The 18114-nt window shown below is 54.5% G+C and overlaps 1 protein-coding gene across 1 annotated transcript in view; it reads left to right on the top strand.

Moving 5' to 3' along the window:
• The first annotated feature begins 3866 nt into the window (after positions 1 to 3866).
• Positions 3867 to 18114, top strand: part of VARS2 (valyl-tRNA synthetase 2, mitochondrial) — a 16585-nt gene continuing 2337 nt past the window's right edge. Inside the window, 37 exon segments of the mRNA XM_012652970.1 lie at positions 3867 to 4024; positions 4298 to 4402; positions 4745 to 4876; positions 5121 to 5217; positions 5311 to 5399; positions 5610 to 5721; positions 5885 to 5953; positions 6131 to 6214; positions 6477 to 6609; positions 6808 to 6938; positions 7589 to 7636; positions 7795 to 7873; positions 8411 to 8626; positions 9382 to 9659; positions 9790 to 9871; positions 9988 to 10088; positions 10384 to 10505; positions 10619 to 10685; positions 10779 to 10876; positions 11511 to 11592; positions 11769 to 11888; positions 12352 to 12463; positions 13161 to 13249; positions 13757 to 13847; positions 14054 to 14181; positions 14299 to 14402; positions 14635 to 14716; positions 15026 to 15102; positions 15183 to 15258; positions 15545 to 15650; positions 15872 to 15942; positions 16067 to 16192; positions 16389 to 16493; positions 16629 to 16697; positions 16809 to 16887; positions 17002 to 17129; positions 17262 to 17476. Coding sequence (XP_012508424.1) covers positions 3867 to 4024; positions 4298 to 4402; positions 4745 to 4876; positions 5121 to 5217; positions 5311 to 5399; positions 5610 to 5721; positions 5885 to 5953; positions 6131 to 6214; positions 6477 to 6609; positions 6808 to 6938; positions 7589 to 7636; positions 7795 to 7873; positions 8411 to 8626; positions 9382 to 9659; positions 9790 to 9871; positions 9988 to 10088; positions 10384 to 10505; positions 10619 to 10685; positions 10779 to 10876; positions 11511 to 11592; positions 11769 to 11888; positions 12352 to 12463; positions 13161 to 13249; positions 13757 to 13847; positions 14054 to 14181; positions 14299 to 14402; positions 14635 to 14716; positions 15026 to 15102; positions 15183 to 15258; positions 15545 to 15650; positions 15872 to 15942; positions 16067 to 16192; positions 16389 to 16493; positions 16629 to 16697; positions 16809 to 16887; positions 17002 to 17129; positions 17262 to 17476 — 4061 coding nt within the window.

Here is an 18114-nt window from a genome sequence, read left to right as displayed (position 1 = left end):
TACGATTTAGGTCAGGCACTCATAGGTTAGTGTTTGGAGGCCAGAACCCAGAATAGTGAGCCCAGTGATGCCCAAATCCCCGAGCCCAGAACTTTCTCTTTGAGCCCTAGACCTATATAACCACCTGGAGTTCATTTAAATGTCAGTCTCAGCATGTCCAAACCTGCTCCTCCTTCACGGTCTCCTGACTTGGTGAGTGGCAGCATCACCTACTTTGCTGCACAAGCTGCCCAAGGTGTCATCCATTTTTTTTTTTTTTTTTTTGAGACAGAGTCTCACTCTGTTGCCCATAGCATCAGCCTAGCTCGCTGCAACCTCAAACTCCTCGGCTCAAACCATCCTTCTGCCTCAGCCTTCCAAGGAGTTGGAACTACAGGCGAGTGCCACCATGCCGGGCTAATTTCTTTCTATTTTTAGTAGAGATGGGGTCTTGCTCTTGCTCAGGCTGTTCTCCAACTCCTGAGCTCAAGCAATCCTCCCACCTCGGCCTCCCAGAGTGCTAGGATTACAGGCGTGAGCCACCTCACCCAGCCCCAAGGTGTCATCCCTGACACCCCTTCTCCCTTACCCTCACTGCCCAAGCAGTCCAACACAAAGCTCTGCTGATTTGCCTCCCAAATCTCCATGGGGCTCATCATCTCTGTCTCCGTTGCCCTCCTGGCACATGCTGCCTCCCTCTTGCCTAGACTGCTGCAGTGGTCTAGCTGGTCACCCATATCTGCTCATGCTCCCTGCATAAATCCGACTCCAACCCTTTATTTCAAACCCTTTAGTGGCTTCTCATTGATATTAAAGAACAAAATCTTCCTGGTCTATGTTGGCTCCCATGTGCTGGGAGCTCCAGCAATCCTCCCTGTCCCTCTCCGCTGTGCACCACTGGCCTTCTTTCACTTTGCCCCAATGGGCCACAGTCCTTCCAACTGCATGGTCTCTGTAGCATGCTGTTCCCCGACCTGGAACAATGTTCCCTGAAGTCTCGGCCTTGTTAACTCCTGCTTGCCCTTCAGCTATCTTCCCTGACTTCCCCAGCCAGGTCAAACCCCCTGTTGATGTCTCAGTGCACACAAATCTCTTTTTTGCAGCACTTAGTACAGGTGCAATTTTACAAGTACTTGTGCATGCATTTTTTAAATACCTGGCTCTCCCACTAGACCATAAGCTGCACAGGAGCAAATTCCTGGAACACAGGGCTCAATAAATATTGATTGAAAAAACGATCTGTATCAAATACCTGAAGGGCTAACAAAATAGATTCTGTGTAGTTAGAGAACTAGTATTGATAAGTGGAACTTATAGACAATATTTTACTGAGCACCCACTATATGCCAGATATTATACTTATTACATATTATATCTTAATACAACACAATATATGAAACAGTTAGAATTATTGCCATTTCACAGAGAAGCAAACTTCTCTGTTAGGTTAGGCAACGTGCCCAACTGGCACTGACTTCACACAGTCAGTAAACTGTGAAGCCGGCGGGAAGTGGGCCTGTTGGCTCCTGGCTCCCTGTTCTCTTCTCTAAGATGCTGCCTGAGGGGAAGGGTCGTCAGCTTTCTATCACAGGAATTTTCAAGTATGGGCCTGTGTTTGAAAGGGTTGTGAAAAGAACTCTTGCCATAGCTTCCGCTCCTAGGCCCCCTTCTTAGGCCCAGCTGGCTCATCAGGCTGATTTTCTTCCTTACGCCAGTTCCGGGAACTCAGCCTGTGCCCAGTTCCTGCCATCGGACATCCTGCCCTCATCCACCGCATTTAGGGACGGGTCTCCAAGAGAACTCTGCAATGATGGAAACGGTCTATATCTACGGTGCCCGGCAGGTACCCACTAGCCATCTGTAGCCATTGAGCACTTGAAATAGGGCTAGTGCAACTGAGAAACTGAAATTTAAATTTTATTTTAGTTAATTTAAATTTAAATAGCCACAGGTGGCTAGCTGCTACCATACTGGACAGCACAGCTTTATAGCCATTTGGTCCCTGGCCTCTTGCAAATGTGTTTCAAATCCTGACTTGGGCCCTTTCCAGCTGTCTGATCATAGACAAATTTTTTAATCTCTCCAGGCTCTGGTCTTCTAGTCTGCAAAGTGGGAATAACAAAATCTGCATATAGGGATTTGGAGAAACATGTAGTTCTGGCGTTGGTTAAAGACTTCCTCTGGGCCTGGCACGGTGGTTCACACCTGTAATCCTAGCACTCTGGGAGGCCGAGACAGGCAGGAGGACCCCTTGAGCTCAGGACTTTGAGACCAGTCTGAGCAAGAGCGAGACCCGTCTCTACTAAAAATAGAAACAAAAAATTAGTTGGGCATGGTGGCTCGAGCCTGTAGTCCCAGCTACTTGGGAGGCTGAGGCAGGAGGATGGCTTGAGCCCAGGAGTTTGAAGTTGCTGTGAACTAGGCTGACGCCATTGTACTCACTCTAGCCCAGGCAAGAGTGAGACTGTCTCAAAAAAAAAAAAAAAAAAAATTTCCCTTGCATTTCTCTGAGGTAGGCTCATAAATTGAATCAGCGCAAACAATTGGTTTCTTTTAAAAACTGTTTTTATTAGGGTCTTCTAACTAAATGGGGGTTGGAAGCATGGTGGAGGCAGAAATTAAGATTTATTTAAGGCAGAAATTAAGATACTTACCAGCCAAGTAGGGCACACTGGATCGTTAATTCGCAAAAACGACCTGGAGTGCATTATCCCCATTTTATGGAGAGCAACTGAGCTCAAGGAACCCAGTTTTGTGGACTCTGAGGCTAACCGCCTCACCGGGCCGCCTCTGCGCGCCTCCGCCAGGAAGGCCTCCAGGTACTTCTACTCTCGGGGGTCCCGCCTCCGCTTAGGCCGGTTAGACGCACCGTTAGTAGCATGGGTGGACAGCGCCACGGAACGAACTGGCCCGGCTTCTGGTGTTCCGGGCGCTTTCAATTAAAAGCCAGCTTCTCGCTCCGCGGCTTCCCGCGGTGCCTTTCGGGATTTGTAGTCATTCGCCCTCAGCCCTCTCCGAGACGAGCATGAACAAGACTCTAATTCCCAGTATGCCCCGCAGTGGGCAAGTGCAGCGCCTATTCTTTTCCTCCTCACTTCTCCTCTCCTTCCCTTCCCTGGCTTCTCTGAATTGTCTACTCTGGGCTCTTGTCTGTGAAATTCCTTGGACACTTTCCCCATCTTTTTTTCACATTTTTTTCACCATCTTTCCCCTTATCTCTGGAGAGCCAATACGAGATATTGGTTCTGATTAAGCGACAGCTCGAGACTCGGGGTGTGCGAGGAGGATTGACACAGAGTGGTGAGGGAACCCAGGAGGGCAGGGGTGGAGGAGGTGTGTGTGAGAGAGTTGAGTGAGCCGCGAGGTGTGGGAGGAAAGTAGGGGAGAAGTTAGGAGATCGGACGTTGTGGGTCAGGGTGAATGGGGTGAAGTAGACTTAGGGTGAAGGGGAAAGAGGGGAGAGGTTATCGCCGTGCCTAGCAGAAGTGGGCTAAGATATATAAGAAGGGAAAGACTGACAGATTTGGAGTTTATGGACTGATCTGACCAGAATGGGTGGAAGAGAGAGGACTGGTCTCAAACAAGTTTCTCTGTCATTGCTTAGCTAAAGATGAGACAAGTCATTGAAATACAAAATGATTTTGCAAATATATGACAATTAATAATTCCATCACTTGGAAATTGAGAGAAGACTAGGAGTTGAGAGCAGAAGTGGGGTGAGGAGGCAGGAAATGGGGGGAGATTGGTTAGGTTTGGGAGAAATCAGAGGACACGGGGAAGAAAACCACAGAAAAAGATGCAGTTATTGTGAGGGCTCATGGATCTGGAATCACAATGTGAAAGGCCAGGGGTGACACTGGCATGGATCATGAGGGTGCATTTCTAACATGTGCCTCTCTCAGGTGATGGAGAGCACCCCTTCAAGGGGTGGATTGAACCGAGTACACCTACAATGCAGGAATCTGCAGGAATTCTTAGGGGGCCTGAGCCCTGGGGTATTGGACCGATTGTATGGGCACCCTGCCACTTGTCTGGCTGTCTTCAGGTAAGGAGCCTCCTTCGCAGTAGGGACCATGGTGGGGAAATGTAATGGGGCTTGCAGACTGCAATAAGTTATGGTAGAAAGCATAGCAGCCTGGGGGGTGGGGTTGAAGATTACTCCAAAGTGTGGCAGACCAAAACAGATGGAGTTTGTGGGGACTGCAGGACTGATAAAGGTGTGGTTGGGTGAGATGAGATGTTTGACAGGCAGTTGAGGGCAGAGATGCAGATATAAGACAGCTTTTGATATTAACATTTGACCTCTACTCCCCTACAGGGAGCTGCCATCATTGGCTAAGAACTGGGTGATGCGGATGCTCTTTCTGGAGCAGCCATTGCCACAAGCTGCTGTAGCCCTGTGGGTAAAGAAGGAATTCAGCAAGTGAGTCTCTACTGCATTCTCAGCCAGATATACATTTCCCAATGGCTAGGTTTCCCAAACTGCTGTTCCTTGAACACTTCCAGGTTCAGTAGGTACACCACAAATTAAATATGTTTGGGAAACTCTGCATGCTGTATTTTCCCTCTTAGAGAGTTATGACGTCTATAACAAAGCTCTGATGGGTGGTGCGGTAATGACATTTGTCTTAAGAAGACACTGATTTCACTCCGTGGAACAGTGTTCCAGGGGCCACCAGTTCAGAAAAGGCAGAAATGGACATCGTTATGGGCCTCCTTTTTTCTGTTCTCCAGACGTCTTGCTCACCTCTCTGGTTTGTTCCAGGGCTCAGGAGGAAAGTACAGGGCTGCTGAGTGGCCTCCGTATCTGGCACACCCAGCTGCTCCCAGGCGGGCTCCAAGGCCTCATCCTCAACCCCATCTTTCGCCAGAACCTCCGCATTGCCCTTCTGGGTGGGTATGTCACTTCCATCTCTTCCTAAGCAAGGCCAGGGGAACTGGTAATTAAACTGGTGATTAAACTGCTGGAACTCCTAAGGGGCTTCCTTGGAACCTTGTGGGCTCCATAAGGAATAAGTTGGGCCAGCTGTAGCTGCATGGTGCAGGAAATATCCCCCACTCATGGACCTGGGGATAGGGTAGAAAGAGGGCAGCAAGGAACACAGACAGGGTTCCTTACTCTTGGCCCATCCTGGCCATAGGGGGAAGGCCTGGTCTGATGACACAAGTCAGCTGGGACCAGACAAGCACGCCCGGGATGTTCCCTCACTTGACAAGTACGCTGAGGAGCGATGGGAGGTGAGGACTTGGAACTCTGTGTGTGTCTCTTCTTGTGCTCCTACCTCCCATGACCATTAGAGACATGGTCTCCTGTTCTCTTCTGTTCCTCAGGTGGTCTTACACTTCATGGTGGGCTCCCCCAGTGCAGCTGTCAGCCAGGACTTGGCTCAGCTCCTCAGCCAGGCTGGGCTCATGAAGAGGTGAGGAAGCCAGAGGTCCAACAGCTTCCTGCTGTGCCATCTCCTTGGGTCCCTGAGGAACAGTATCTGGGGCAAATCAGGATCAGAGGGAGTTGACTGGCAAGAGTGAACTGAGTAGAGTATAGCCAGAGATAGCAAGAAAGAGTGTGAGAGGACAGGGATAGTCGCCTTTCTCTGCATAGCTCCATCGTTATCCCTCTCTGTCTCTAGTACTGAACCTGGAGAGCCGCCCTGCATTACTTCTGCTGGCTTCCAGTTCCTGTTGCTGGACACCCCGGCCCAGCTCTGGTACTTTATGTTGCAGTATCTGCAGACTGCCCAGGTGAGGAGCCCAGGGGCCACTTGCTAGCATGCTCTACTCCGCTCAGGTAGCACTGAAAGACTACTGCCTACAGAACTCTGTTCCCTGATTTTCTCTTTCCTGGCTCTCTCCTCCCATTTTCTCCCTCCCATCTCTCCTCCTTTGTCTGCCCCATTCACTCTAGAGTCGGGGCATGGACCTAGTGGAGATTCTCTCCTTCCTCTTCCAGCTCAGCTTCTCTACTCTGGGCAAGGTAAGTGGGGGCTGGAGGGTAGGGAGGTGGAAGGAGAGAGCAGGTTGGGGAGGCAATAGGGTGAGAAGAATGAACATAGAATGAGCAGTGATGGGGAAAGAGGGAATGAGTGTATGGGGTTAGGGGAGGGAGGCTGGGATGTGTTTTGGACCCTAGCTAGCCACCTCTCTTCCCTAGGACTACTCTGTGGAAGGTATGAGTGATTCTCTGCTGAACTTCCTGCAACATCTGCGTGAGTTTGGTCTTGTTTTCCAGAGGAAGGTATGAGCACCTAGATATTTCTAGGGAGTAGAGGCTCCTAGGGAAGAAGACCCAAGGTGTGTTGCCTTGGCCTTTAAAAAGGGGTGGGGTCTTGGGGCAGTAGCAGGAAGCAGTTACCAGGACTGAATACTTGGGTCCCTACAGGGAGAGAAGTTGAGGGTTGAGGGTCTGTGTCCTGGGAGGGATCTGATGTCTCGGGCAGGAAGATGTGCACAGTGATCCCTTACAGAGGCCATTTGCCTTTCCCTTCTGTCCTTCCCAGAGGAAGTCTCGGCGTTACTACCCCACGCGACTGGCCATCAATCTCTCATCAGGTGTCTCTGGAGCTGGGGGCACTGTGCATCAGCCAGGCTTCATTGTTGTGGAAACCAATTACCGACTGTATGCCTACACGGGTAAGGCTGGACAGAGGTCTCTTGGGAGAGGAAGTTGCGGGTGAGAGTGGGGAGGGGGAAGGAAGCAGGAGGGAATGCCAGTTCATGTTTATCTGGCAGTGTGCAGAACTCCCTGATGTTTCTCACCGCACAGGAAGGGCTTGAGGGTATCTGGGTATGGGGTAGCCTCCTCATTCTCTCCTCCTGTCCTGGGCTCAGAGTCGGAGCTGCAGATTGCCCTCATTGCCCTCTTCTCTGAGATGCTCTATCGCTTCCCCAACATGGTGGTAGCGCAGGTGACCCGAGAGAGTGTGCAGCAGGCCATTGCCAGTGGCATCACAGCCCAACAGGTATCCCCCCTTGGGGGAGGTGTGGCGGGATGTTGGGCTGCACTTGGACTGTGGAGTACAGGGTGGTCACATTAGGGAAGGCTAGCACTGGGTCTGTTACAGTAGGTGGGGGTGAGTCATCTGTGTTTGAGCACCAGGCAAATGAGAAATCAAGGCTTCAGATGTGGCGATAGGCAGATGCTTGAGGGGAAAAAAGCATGGAGGGAGGAGGTATAGCTCTGAATTTGTCTCGGCACCACTACTTCCTAGCTGTGTAAACTGGGCCTAGTTAGCGGCTTCACCTCTGTGAGCCTCAGTTTCCTCATCTGGTAACCTCACAGGGTTATTGGGAGAATTCAATGGAAGACTAGAAGTAAAGCATTTAGCTCAGAGCCTGCCATGCAGTAAGTGCTCAAAAAATAGTAGCTGCTGCTATTTTAAAGAAAGAAAAACAAAACAAGAGTGGAAAGGGCAAATGTGCTAGAGAAGGAACAGCAGACATGACCAGTGGGTGCAGCAACTTGGGATAACAGCTGAACAGGGATGGGTTGAGTTGATGACAGGGGCTGTGAGTTTTTAAACATGTAAGTTGATGTTCCAGTGACATCAGGTGACAGATGACTTTCCTGCATTCTTGCTCCAGCCCTCATGCTATTCTTGTGTTTTCCTAGATAATCCATTTCCTAAGGACAAGGGCCCACCCAGTGATGCTCAAACAGGTACAGACAGGTAACAAGATGTCAGAGGCTGGCAGCCCCTGGCATCTAGTTTTGAGATGATGGGAAAAAAAAGGGGACATCCAAATCGGGAACGAGTGGAGGGCCGGGTTGTCTGCGGCATCATGCCCAAGTCCCTGAAGCCAGCCCTTGCCCTGCAGACACCTGTGCTGCCTCCCACCATCACAGACCAGATTCGGCTGTGGGAGCTGGAAAGGGATAGACTTCGGTTCACCGAGGGTGAGTGGGTTCTGGTGGCTGAGTCTTGGTCATTGGTAGACAATTCAGTCTTCTTTTTTAATATGGGGAAGAGGCAGAAAGGGAGACGAAGGGGGAGGGGAGAGCAGACAATTCACTCTTGACGGGCTGAGAAAGCTTTTCATGCATTTTATCTTTCGCTTACTGCGTGGACAGGGAGAGAAAAGCTGGCAAGACACTTTATTTTGGGGTGAATCGGTAGCAAATGTCCCAAATCAGTGCAATTTGGATTTAGCTAGGAGAGAGAATAATTCACAGTAATTTCTCTGGTTTTGGTGAACATTAATGGGTTTTCTTACTATATTACATTGCCTTTCTGAATATGGCTGGATCACACTCTTGTTAAGATGAGCACCTCGGCAGACAAGCGTAGAGAATTAGTTTTAAAAACTGCGGTGGGGGCAAGCCCAGACCACCTCCTGACACTCCTGCTGCTGTCACGAAGAGGCAGAGAGGCAGGGACTGCTGTCGCTCCGAGCCTCACATTCTCACCATCTCTCTCCGCGCTGCCTACCCCAGGCGTCCTGTACAACCAGTTCCTGTCCCAAGTGGACTTTGAGCTGCTGCTGGCCCACGCGCGGGAGCTGGGCGTGCTCGTGTTCGAGAACTCGGCCAAACGGCTCATGGTGGTGACCCCGGCTGGGCACAGCGACGTCAAGCGCTTCTGGAAGCGGCAAAAACACAGCTCCTGAGAGTGCAGGACCCAGACCCGGACCTGGGCGGGCGGGCCCGGGCGGGGCGGGCTGGCTGAGCCGGCCGCAAAGCGGTCGCGGCCTCAGAACTCAGGTGTTTTTTATTTACACGTCGGGACTTTGCTTGTCTAATAAAGTTGTGGAAGTGAGCTACGCGGCCTGCACGCTCCCAGCAGGCGTCCCCTCTCCCCGTCGGCGGCCATTGGGCAGGGGGGCGGGGCCTAGGCCAGCCGCCGCGCATGCGCAGGGCGGGGCCCCGCCCCCAGGCGCCGCGAGAGTGGCGGGCCACGCTTCCAGTTCGGGTGCGCTAGTGGCCCCAGCCCCTGCCGGCGCGGGGCGCCCTGGGATAGCGGCGGGGTTGCTGGGTGAGCGCGCGCCGGGGAGGCCTCCTGGAGGTGGGAGGTGCTGCGGGGCCTTTGTCCATGTGGTGGGATGGGCGGAAAGGTCGGGCTGCGCGGGGCTGTGGGCTCTGCGGGCGGCCCGCGGGCCGGCAGAGATGACCGTGACCCTGGTGGGACACCTTGCCGGGTCCTAGGCGTGCTGATGTCCATCATCTCCCTGAATCTCCGGATCCTCTTCCTCTCCCTGTGTCAGCGTCCCCCCTGCCCCAAGTCGTGGATGCATAGATTTCGAGCCAAAAACTCCAACCTTGCTCCAGCGGATGCTGTCCCCGTCGACACCTTGTACTCTAGTCCTTGAGGAGGGTGGTGTGGGAGGGGATAGATACTTAGAGTAACAGACCAGTGCTAGTCGGAGACAGGAAGTAAGGAATAAGGGGAGTGGCTTTGGGAGGTATGACCCTCCCCGCCTCATATCCTTCTAATGTGCTTTCTGTCTATCCCGAGCAGATCTTGGCCCCTTTCCAACCACTCCTGATGGCTCATTTGCCTCTAGCATCTTTTCGACCGCCACTTTGGGGGCTGAGGCCCTCACGGGGCCTCCCCAGGTCCCATCCTCTTTCTACACAGTCAGAGCCCCATGGATTTCCCATCTCTCGGAGGAATCGTGAAGCCAAACAGAAGCGCCTGCGGGAGAAGCAGGCGGCGCTGGAGGCTGGGATAGCTGGGAAGAGCAAGGTTGGGGGTCAGACAGCTTGTCCTTGGGTCTCTGAGACTTGGAAGGGGGGTGGAGGAGACTTGGGCTGGGATCCAAGTGGCTGGGGTATCCTGGGAATTGCATCCCACTTCCTTTGCTCCCTCTTTCCAGTCACCTGCAGAGTCCACTAAGGCCTGGAGTCCTAAGGAGGTAGTGCTGTATGAAATCCCCACGAAACCCGGTGAAAAGAAAGGTACCTAGGGCACTTGAAGGCCTTTTCTCTCATACTTTTGTTGCCCATTTGGTCTGCAAAAATACAGTCTGGGAACAAGGCTTGGTAGTTAGTGGAGCTCTTCTCTGCTTGCACAGATGTCTCTGGGTGCCTGCCTCCTGCCTACAGCCCCCGATATGTTGAGGCTGCCTGGTACCAGTGGTGGGTGCGAGAGGGCTTCTTCAAACCAGAATATCAGGTTAGTGCCTGGCAGGGAGGGGTGCTGAATGATCCCCAGGACTGAGTAGTCCTTGAACACAACTGATGCCTCCGAGTTGAGCTTGTATTACAGACTTGTTTTCTTTCTGGACTTCGAGTCTCCAAAAGTCTCTCTTGCCAGGTTCCCCTGGCAGGTTCCTTTCCCTCCTCGGCTTTCCTGTTATTTGCAGGACAGTTCCCTGCGGTTCTTTCTGCCTCGGAGACACCAGAGGGCGCTATTCCCTCAGGTAACATCCAGTCCACTCTTACCCTTTGAGTTTTCTCCTTCCTTCTAGGCCCGGCTGCCCCAGGCCACAGGGGAGACCTTTTCCATGTGTATCCCACCTCCCAACATCACTGGCTCCCTGCACATTGGCCACGCACTCACAGTGGCTATTCAGGATGCCCTTGTGCGCTGGTGAGAGAGGAATAGGGCTTGTTTGAGTTCTTGGAGGGCCAGTAGAAAGGGCGGGAGTGAGTGAGGATAAACATGTAAGCCCGAGGGCTCATGTGAGGGCATTTCTGTTGCAGGCACCGGATGCGTGGGGATCAAGTGCTGTGGGTCCCTGGCTCAGATCATGCAGGGATTGCCACACAAGTATGTCTTCCGTTATATTTTCCTTTTCTTGGGTGAAAGTGACTTCTCCCACAGCATCCTGACTCTGCTCATTTGCCCCCATTCCAACTGCAGGCCGTGGTGGAGAAACAGCTGTGGAAGGAGCGGGGCATGAGGAGACATGAGCTGAGCCGGGCAGACTTCCTTAAGGAGCTGTGGCAGTGGAAGGAGGCGTGAGTGCGACAGGCACGGCTGGAGGGGCCCAGACGGCGGGATTGGGTCTTTGCTTCCTACCACTTTGTCTCCTGACTTGTAATCTTTGGCTCTTCCCAGCATGCCCCCAGTTTCTCAGAGATGAAAACCTTTTGCCCCTTAGTGTTTGGTGGAGTTTCCAGGCTTTATGTGTCTGTGTGTGTGTACATTATAGGTACGTTAAAGTGTACGTGTTTGTGTGTATGTATGTATATTACATACATGTGTATTTTTTCTCTCTACTTACCCTGTTTTGACTTGCCTATATTTTATCACCTCTCCTCCACTCGCCCATTCCCAACTTCTAATTACCATGAAATTACCCTCATTCTTCCAGGTGTTATCACATGCCATCTTTTCTGTGAAACTTCTTTGGATTTCTCACAATTCAGCTGCTCTTCCTCTGTTCCTGTAGAACTTTATACCTCTTTTAATGTCACAGAAAGCCCCTTACTGAGTCTGTGAGTTTGTCTCCATTAGCTTCTAGAGGCTAGATCGATGGCATACTCACTTTTCATTTTCCTCCAACACCTGGCATTGCTGGGGGCGTTACTGGGCCTGGTACATGGGAGGTGCTTGGGACGTGTTTGCTGAAAACGATCTCTCTGGATGCAGGAAAGGTGGAGAGATCTGTGAGCAGCTGCGAGCTCTGGGCGCCTCCCTGGACTGGGACCGAGAGTGTTTCACCATGGATGCTGTGAGCATTCTGTGCCTTGGGCCCTGTGGGTGTTGGGGGGGAGGGTGTGTTTGGAGGTCTGTGCCGGACAGGGGGTTGTTTGGTATGTCGGGGCAGGGAGGTGGGAATGTTTGGGTCCCTGATAGGGGCTGTGGCTGAGAAGCATCTGTTAGATGTGGACACTCAGGTCATTCTAGGGCTCCTCAGCGGCCGTGACCGAAGCTTTTGTGCGACTCTACGAGGCGGGGTTGTTGTACCGGAACCGTCAGCTTGTCAACTGGTCATGCGCTTTAAGATCAGCCATCTCGGACATTGAGGTGAGGCACAGGAGAAGCAGGTTTGGGAGAGATCTGAGGCAGGGAGTCCAGTGGTTAAGAGCTCAGACTCTGGGGCCAGAGTGTCTGGATTCAAATCTGAGTCTCGCCTCTCATAGCTGGGTGACTTTTAGCAGGCAGTCTAGCCCTTTTAAGCCTTAGCCCCTCCATCGGTAAATTAGAGGTGAAGGAATGCCTGTATCATGGGGGTGTTGTAAAAATTAAATGAGAATTCGTGGAGGTGCTCGGCACAATGCCTGGCCCTGTCTGGAGTGCTCCGTGATACTTACTAGCACTGGGACTGCACAAACATTGGGTGAGGGGAGGAAGGTGGCTTCTGAACCCTCCAAATGGCTTTTAGATGGATTGCAGGAAGGCTGGGCTGGAGGGTGAGTGGCTGTGGGAAGCTTGGATATGAGATTCGCAGAAAGATTACTCTCTGACCCGGCTTCCTCGGCACCTCCAGGTGGAGAGCCGGCCCCTGCCTGGCCGCACAGAGCTTCGACTGCCCGGCTGCCCCATCCCTGTGTCTTTTGGCCTCCTGGTTTCTGTTGCCTTCCCTGTGGATGGAGAGCCTGGTGAGAGTAGTCCTCTGAAGGTTGCCTGCTTACCTCTGATTCCCCTGTTTTCTCAAGCCCATGTTGGGCTGCTAGGAAGCCATCGGTCTGTGTCCCCTGTGAACCATGGCAGTGTCTGCGTGGTTGCGGCAGTTACCTGGCTTTTGTGGGGATGTGGTCACTGCCCTTCAGGAGCTGGGTGTACTTCTGTAGGAGTCTGCTAACCCAGGAAAGAGACACGAGATCAGTTCTAAAGTGTGCTTTGTTCAGTAAGCGTTCCAAAGAATTCAGAGAAGGGGAAGATAGATGAACTGGAAGAGGAAGCTTCTGGTAGGAGAGGCTGGTGCTAGCCCTGAAGAAGGCACAGCATTTGTGACTAGGACTCTGCGACTCCCCAGTGTTCTGTGACTCCCCAGTGTCCTCCGCATCCCCAGCAAGGACTCCAGCTGGTTTTGTTAATACCGTCCCCGTTTTCCCTGTGCAAGTTATCGAGGAATTACTTAGCACGAGACACCCTCTCACACCTCTGGTCACTGGCGTATGGGCAACCCTGGGCTCCTATAAACGCTTCTGATTTCCTTTAGTTACTTCGGGGACTGTTCCACCTTGACTGCCCCCTGCCCCTGCCCCTTTCCAGTTCTATAGCCTTTAGCTGTAGGAGTAAGTGGTGAGGGCTAGGACCAGCTATTAATAGAAGTGCTTGCATGTTTGTCTTCAGATGCAGAGGTCGTGGTGGGAACTACGAGGCCAGAGACGCTGCCTGGAGACGTGGCCGTGGCCGTTCATCCTGACGACTCCCGCTACACAGTAATAGGCAGTGTGCTCCCGTGCCCTGGCCCTCCCGCCCCCACGGCCTTCTCTTCCCTGCCTTTTAAGATGATAGCTCCTTCTCTCCTGCTTCTGCTTCCTTTTCCTAAGGCGACTTTTCTCATCCCAGCTCTGCTGTGGCTCTGATTTTACTCCCTTTTCTTGATGTTACACATTTTTTTCAGCTCAGAGGTTGACAAACTGTGGCCCAGGGACTAAATCCAGCCTGTTGCTTACGTGGGTGTGAGCCACGCCCATTTGCTTGTGTATTACTTGTGGCTGCTGTTACACATGCTGGTGGCAGAGCCGAGTAGTTGTGTGGAGACTGAATTTGCCTCTGTGCCCAAAAGCCTAAAGTGTTTACACTCTGGCCCCTTTAGAAAAAGTTTGCTGCCTTCCTGCAGCTGTCCGCCTCTTGGTTTCCGCCCTCTCGTTCCGGGGTTCTCACGCGCCAGCCCTGACCTTTCCGCCCACACACGCCTCTCCCTGATCCTCTCCTTCCTTCAGCATCTGCATGGGCGACAGCTTCGTCACCCCTTGACCGGGCATCTTCTCCCCCTCATCACAGACTCCACTGTTCAGCCACATGTGGGCACAGGTGAGGGGAGTCAGGGAAGGGAGAAGAAATGGGGTCCTGGGGGGAGGGGAGGCAAGTGCTCGTATAGGGTAGTCTGAGCGGGCAGTGGGGAGCGGAAGGAGGCACAGAGGAGACGGTGGGATGGGGAGGTGCGGGCAGTAATGCTACATCTGGCAACGCAAAAGCCAAGGTCAGGTTCAGTGCTCACCACAGTTGTGCTCCCCCAGGGGCAGTGAAGGTGACTCCAGCGCACAGTCCTGCCGATGCTGAGATGGGGGCCCGACACGGCTTGAGCCCCCTGAACGTCATTGCGGAGGATGGGACCATGACCTCCCTGTGCGGGGACTGGCTGCAGGTGGTCCCAGCCTGTGTTATCTCACCCTTTGGGGCCACCCTCTGCCCTTCCTCTCTTCTCCCACTTTCTTATTTCTCTAGAAGCCTTGAATCTTTACTGTCGCCACTTTTTCTCTAGGGCCTTCACCGATTCGTGGCCCGGGAAAAGATAATGTCTGCGCTGAGGGAGCGGGGCCTGTTCCGGGGCCTCCAGAGCCACCCCATGGTCCTGCCCATCTGCAGGTAACCTCATTGTAACTCCTTCACTGGAGGCCACCCCCAAAAGGCAGTGAATGGAGCTTGAGAGTGACAACAGGATGGGCTCCGCACCCCTCTGCTAGAAAACAAGCTCTGTGTCAGTTTTATTCACTGCTGTGTCCTCAGTACTGAGTGCCTGGCACGGAGTAGGACCCCGTGTCCCTGGGAGAAGTCACAGGGCCTGCGGAACAGCTGACGCACCCTGTGTCCCTTTCAGCCGTTCCGGGGACGTGGTAGAATACCTGCTGAAGAGCCAGTGGTCTGTCCGCTGCCAGGAGATGGGGGCGCGGGCTGCCGAGGTGAGCTGCAGTGCGAGGAAGGCTGGGGCTGAGGGGAGCTCCTTGGGAACAGGACGGAAGAAACGGCATCGTGGAGGACCTCCTGCCCCAAAGACCTCTCCAGCTGCAGTGATGGAGAGGACGTGTGGCACGGAGGCAAGGTGGCCCACAGAGGGCTGGCTCATGCCCTCACTCAAGCCCAGAATCTTCGCAGGAGGCTTGAGAGGTCCTTTCTGAGGTTTAAAACTACCTTAGAGGCCCCTTGTCCCATCCCTGGAGGTGCGTATGTGCCGGAAGGGAAGCACTGTCTTAGGGCCCTGTTCCCTCCAGGCTGTGGAGTCGGGGGCCCTGGAGCTCAGCCCATCTTTCCACCAGAAGAACTGGCAGCACTGGTTTGCCCACATCGGGTAAGGGTACGGGGAGCTCTCATGGACGTGGCAGGGGTTTCACTGGTCATGCTAAGATGTCAATGATGTCCTTTTGGCAGGGACTGGTGTGTCTCGCGGCAGCTTTGGTGGGGCCATCAGATCCCAGCCTACCTGGTTGTAGAGGAACACGTGGAGGTGGGTAGGAGGGAGCTGCCCGGAGGGCTGGGCGTGCGGAGAGAGCCTCAGCCAGGAGTCAGAGGACTCAGCGGGCTGTCCCAGCTCCTGCCTGTCAATGTGCTTCATGGTCTCAGTCGTGTAGCCCACTGCATGATCAGGGCTCCCTGGGCCGGGGCTTCTTTGGCGCATTCCTGGAGGGGGCTGGCCACTCCAAGACCACGTGAGAGAATGTAAATGTTAAGTGATGTTTTACGCTCGTCAGCTGTTCTTCTTCACTCTTCCCCGCCCCTTACTTCTTCTGCAGGGAGATAGGGAGGACTGTTGGGTGGTCGGGCGGACAGAGGCGGAGGCCAGAGAGGTCGCAGCAGAACTGACAGGGAGACCAGGGGCGGAGCTGGTCCTGGAGAGGGGTGAGCCCCGAGTCGGGGAGGGGAGGGCTGGGCTGGGTGCCTGGGCCTTTGAGGGGAGCAGACACTGGGGGGAGAAAGTAGGGTTGGGAAAGCTGAAGATGGAGCCAAAGGTGAGACCCCTGGTCTCTGGGGCTGGGGGTTGGCCTAGAGGGTGGGCAGCAAAGGTCTGAGGTCCTAGAAGCTGAGGTCCCAACTGTCCCCCTTCCTTTTCTGTTTCCCAGACCCTGATGTCCTGGACACATGGTTCTCTTCGGCCCTGTTCCCCTTTTCTGCCCTGGGCTGGCCCCGAGAGGTGAGGCTGGTTGAGAGGGTGAGAGTGAAGCTGGGGATGATGAAGAGGTGGCTGGGCCCCCAGAGGGGCTGAAGAAGAGCTGGGGGCCGGGGCTCGGGCCTCTTAGCACTCCTCTCCCCTCTAGACTCCAGACCTTGCTCGTTTCTACCCCCTGTCACTTTTGGAGACAGGCAGTGACCTCCTGCTGTTCTGGGTGGGCCGCATGGTCATGCTGGGGACCCAGCTCACAGGGCAGCTCCCCTTCAGCAAGGTAACAGCTCTCAGTTTCCCCCAAACCTCACCCTCCCTTCTTCCAACCCCTAATGCGGCACTTTCCATGTTCCCGATGCCTTGTTCCTGATTCGCTTCCCACCCTACCCCCTAAAGTATGCAGGCCAGAGGTCCCAAGGGACCCTCCAAGGGAAGGCTCTCGAAGTCCCCTCTGCTGACCCCCTCCACGCCCCCAGGTGCTTCTTCATCCCATGGTTCGGGACAGGCAGGGCCGGAAGATGAGCAAGTCCCTGGGGAATGTGCTGGACCCGCGGGACATCATCCGTGGAGTGGGGCTGCAGGTGAGGACGGAGCGCGGCTCTGGGGCGGGGCTGCGGGAGAGAGGAAGGGAGGCTGGGAGAGGTGTGAGGCCAGCAGTGTGACCGCTGCTGAGGTGGGTCCGTCAGCCTCGGCCAGTGATGATGCCGCGTCCCCAGGTGCTGCAGGAAAAGCTGTCACGTGGGAACTTGGACCCTGCAGAGCTGGCCGTTGCAGCCGCCGCACAGGTGAGTCGCCAGCATCTGCCGCTGCAGTGCTAGCTCTCGGCCACTGGTCCCCCTGCAACCCAGGCTCCAGCCCTGTAGCCTCACAGGCTCCTCACCCCCTTCTGGTTGCAGAAAAAGGACTTTCCTCATGGGATCCCCGAGTGCGGGACAGATGCCCTGAGATTCACACTCTGCTCCCACGGAGTCCTGGGTAAGCCGGTGCGAGAGGCTCCGGGGCGAGCCGAGGGTGGTGGGCACCCGTGCAGGGTCAGGACTAACTGCTGTCGCCGCCCAGGTGCAGACTGCTTCAATCCTCTCCCTCCAGGGGGCGACTTGCGCCTGTCTGTCTCTGAGGTCCAGAGCTGCCGACATTTCTGCAACAAGATCTGGAACGCCCTGCGCTTTATCCTCAATGTCCTAGGGGAGCAGTTCGTGCCGCAGCCGGCAGAGGAGGTAAGAGAGCGAACAGAGGTGGTGGGGTGAGGGGAGGCAGGTGTCCGAGGGCGGAAGGTGGCATCTGGAAGGAAAGGAGGCAGGGCAGTGGGGGACAAGCCACCCCAGTCCTCAGGCCCCCTCTGCCCGCAGCTGTCTCCCTCCTCCCCCATGGACGCCTGGATCCTGAGCCGCCTTGCCCTCGCTGCCCGGGAGTGCGAGCGGGGCTTCCTCGCCCGGGAGCTCTCGCTCGTCACCCACGCCCTGCACCGCTTCTGGCTGCGCAACCTCTGTGATGTCTACCTGGTGAGCGAGGCTGGGGCGAGGCTCGCATCCCCACTGCTGCAGACCTGCCCACGATCCTCCGGAAGTCAGATTCCGCGGCAGGGAGCTCTGAAGTTCATTCAGATCCTGTTGTCCTCTCAGTTAGGACAGGGAAGGAAAACGGACAGGGAGGTCTAATCTGCAGCACAGCCAGGCACTGTTGCCTGCCTGTCACCTGGGGAGAGGGGAGGAGCGGGGCAGACTTCTAGAAAACAGTTTGGCAGATTGGGTTGGAAGGCCTGGGAGGGCGGTTTCTTTCAGTCTCTATGGTTTCTGACTCTGGCCCGTGGGCAGCTGGGTGCTGAGGGAGGCCTGGGAGGGCGCCAGCAGTGGTCTTCAGACCAGGGATTCTCACGCCGGGTCCCATGTCTGACATACCTGGGGGCCTTGTTGACCATGGATCGTCCGGCCACCCCCAGAGTGGCTCCGTCAGCAGGTTGGGGTGGGTGTCTCGAATGTTCATTTGTGTCCAGGTGATGCTGCTGCCGCTGGCTCCAGCCCTGGCTCAACCTTATTAAAAACCTCTGACCCCTTTTTTTTTTTGAGACAGAGTCTCACTGTGTTGTCCGGGCTAGAGTGCTGTGGCATCATCTTAGCTCACAGCAACCTCAAACTCCTGGGCTCAAGCGATCCTCCTGCTTCAGCCTCCCAAGTAGCTGTGACTACAGGCATGCGCCACCAT

This window comes from Propithecus coquereli, unplaced genomic scaffold, assembly GCF_000956105.1.
Source record: "Propithecus coquereli isolate 6110/MARCELLA unplaced genomic scaffold, Pcoq_1.0 Scaffold404, whole genome shotgun sequence".
NCBI classification, from domain to species: Eukaryota; Metazoa; Chordata; class Mammalia; order Primates; family Indriidae; genus Propithecus; species Propithecus coquereli.
The sequence above is the reverse complement of the archived record's forward strand: the minus strand, read 5'-3'. Positions and strand labels throughout refer to the sequence as shown.